Source organism: Anomaloglossus baeobatrachus, chromosome 11 (assembly GCF_048569485.1).
Source record: "Anomaloglossus baeobatrachus isolate aAnoBae1 chromosome 11, aAnoBae1.hap1, whole genome shotgun sequence".
Taxonomy (NCBI): Eukaryota; Metazoa; Chordata; class Amphibia; order Anura; family Aromobatidae; genus Anomaloglossus; species Anomaloglossus baeobatrachus.
Window position 1 is genome coordinate 27,201,529 of NC_134363.1, and position 3,100 is coordinate 27,204,628.

At 39.9% G+C, this 3,100-nt stretch overlaps 1 protein-coding gene across 1 annotated transcript; it reads right to left on the bottom strand.

The window, feature by feature from the left end:
• Nucleotides 1–1,875: 1,875 nt before the first annotated feature.
• LOC142256442 (chemerin-like receptor 1) lies at nucleotides 1,876–3,100 on the bottom strand. The gene has a single exon (XM_075328130.1). The coding sequence runs from the start codon at nucleotides 3,085–3,087 to the stop codon at nucleotides 2,038–2,040; it is 1,050 nt and encodes a 349-aa protein (XP_075184245.1). The 5' UTR covers nucleotides 3,088–3,100; the 3' UTR covers nucleotides 1,876–2,037.

Below are 3,100 nucleotides of genomic sequence, written 5' to 3' on the forward strand. Positions count from 1 at the left end.
TTCCTCACTAAAAAACTGGAGTTCTGCCTTTGCTTTTTTTTTTCTAGATATACTAAGCAACTTTTTGGAAGGTTGCGGTAAGGCCTGGTACCTAGTGTGTGCAATTGTGATGCTTTTCTAAATTTTTATTTTTTTAGATAGATAGATAGATAGAGGGATAGATAGATAGATAGATAGATAGATAGAGGGATAGATAGATAGAGGGATAGATAGATAGATAGATAGATAGATAGATAGAGGGATAGATAGATAGAGGGATAGATAGATAGATAGATAGATAGATAGATAGATAGATAGATAGATAGATAGAGGGATAGATAGATAGATAGATACATAGATACAGTACAGACCAAAAGTTTGGACACACCTTCTCATCACTAGAGCAACTGTTAAGAGGAGACTTTGTGCAGCAGGCCTTCATGGTAAAATAGCTACTAGGAAACCACTGCTAAGGACAGGCAACAAGCAGAGGAGACCTATTTGGGCTTAAGAACACAAGGAATGGACATTAGACCAGTGGAAATCTGTGCTTTGGTCTGATGAGTCCAAATTTGAGATCTTTGGATCCAACCACCGTGTCTTTGTAGAAAAGGTGAACGGATGGACTTTACATGGCTGGTTCCCACTGTGAAGCATGGTGGAGGAGGTGTGATGGTGTGGGGGGGGCCTTTTCTGGTGACACTGTTGGGGATGTATTCAAAATTGAAGGCATACTGAACCAGCATGGCTACCACAGCATCTTGCAGCGGCGTGCTATTCCATCCGATTTGATTTAGTTGGACCATCATTTATTTTTCAACAAGACAATGACCCCAAACACACCTCCAGGCTGTGTAAGGGCTATCTGACTAAGGCCTAAAACACACGTCCTTGATAACCAAGCACGTGTAATACGGGCCGTTTTTCATGTCCGTAATCCGTTTTTTGGTCCGTAAATAACGCACGTGTGGTGGCTGTGTGTCCGGCGTATGGTAACCACGTGTGCGTGTGGAATGGCCGTGTGTGTGTGTGAAACTTAACTGACGTGTGTGTGTTGTCCATGTGAAATGTCCGTGTGTGATGTTAACACTAGAACTACTGGACTCGTGACACCTATATAGAAATACATGGTGCAAAGTAGTCAAAATGACTACCTCAGTAGTTCTAGTGTTAAATGTCGTTGATACATGCCGGCTGACAGCAGACAGAGTCGCACGCTGAGAATGAACTCGGGTGAACTTCACCCGACTTCATCCTCATACCGCGGCTCTGTCTGTGTCGCGTCCTGATTAGCGGTCACCTGTGAAGGACTCACCGGTGACCGCTAATCACCAGAGCGACTAAATGGAGTACCCCTCTCGCATACTCACCGTTCCCTGATCACCGGCGCGGCAAATCAGAGATTTGATGTTTCTTGCCAGTCTGTTCTGAGGAAGGGAGCTGTGTCTCCCGAAACGCGTTGACCTGTGCATTGAATAAAAGCAACATTAATCTACAATCTTCATGATCGGCTAGTCATTGGCGCGGCTTGGACACCCTATTCTACTACTCTCTGTTATCTGCCAATTTGGGGACCGCTGCCGTGGCTTGGAGTAACTTACATGCTGTTATAGGAGTTGTGACTTTCACAACCCCTATAGGTGAGTAATACCACCCTTCTTTATCCCCCCCTTGCTACCGGGGTAAGACCCTATTGCGCTTCTTTTTTCACAGTTTATCTCCTGTAAATTTAAAAATTTAACATAGCCAAAAATATGTGTTTAAATAATAAAAAATACACCAAAAAGTATCCCTATATTGAATAAGTTTGAAAACTAATTAATAGAATACTAGAGTATTTTTAAATATTTTTTATTTTATATACCGTAAGTAAAAGTAAATATATTTAATCCTCAACTTAGATTTCTTTATCATTAAATATCTTAAATATGCAGCTTGCTATATTTTTAGTAGTTGACTAAAAATGTCAAAAGCAAAACAAAAAGATCCTTTAGTTATATGTTAAAAATCTACATTTTATCCAAAGTGATAATGTAATTCATGCTCATGTGTGACTTCTTATTTTTCTCGTGTATGAACCATTGTAAGAGCTATAGTCCCATCTTGAGTCTTACAATTTGCCTTCTCTTCGTCTTCTATAAACGCCTTCTGAAACTTGGCCTGGAAGGAGCCACAACATTTTTCCTTGAAATCTCGACCAATGAAGACGTAGAGGATGGGGTTAATGCAAGAATTCAGGATTGTTAGGACAAAGGCAGTTAAACCTCCATAATAAAATACAAGAAGATTAATCCCAGTGGATCCAAATATCATATAAAAGGTAATCAAATAAATGGGAAACCAACAGATGAAGAAGGCAACGATGACGGCCGCGATGGTTTTAAACGGCTTCGAAGATGTGAAGATGCGTTTCCTTCTCATGTGCAGAGCAATCACAATATAACAGGAGACAATGATAATAAATGGCAAAGCGAAGTACAAAACAAAGCCAAAAATTGTCTTTTTTACGAATATAGATTTATCTATGTCGAACTTGCAAATTGTTCCATCAAAAGTGTTTGATGTGTCCGCATATAACATGTAGGGTATCGCCAGAGCAAATGAAATTATCCAAATGACCAAGACAATGATGAAAGCCAATCTTGGTCTCCGGTGATTATGGCACCATACCGGGAAGACGACACAGACGCATCGGTCTACACTGATGACCGTGAGCTGGAAGACACTGACCGATGAGTTAAGATACAGAAGTAGTGGCATTATCTTGCATGAAAATTTTGACCAATTTCCTAATAATAATTGGGCAATGTACACAGGAAGCAATAAGGTAAAGAAGAAATCAGCGATGGCCAAGCTGAGGAACCACACGACATTGACTGTCTTTTTCATCCTGAAGAAGCCAAAAAAGAGGACAAGACTGTTTCCAATGATTGCCAACAAACAAAACATCAAGCCGATCAAAGCAAAGCAAAAGCCCACAATGGCTATGGCTTCAAAATTGTAACTTGTGGTATAGTTTTCATAATAATCTTTATTTTCCAAATTTGTGGTATTCTCCAGGGAAAAGAAATTTGTTACATTCTCCATTATTTTTGTTTTCTGTTTCATAGATATCAAGAAT

Bases quoted from the DNA above. Each gene is read 5' to 3' on its own strand.
- LOC142256442 (XM_075328130.1), bottom strand. From the start codon at position 3,087: ATGAAACAGAAAACAAAAATAATGGAGAATGTAACAAATTTCTTTTCC.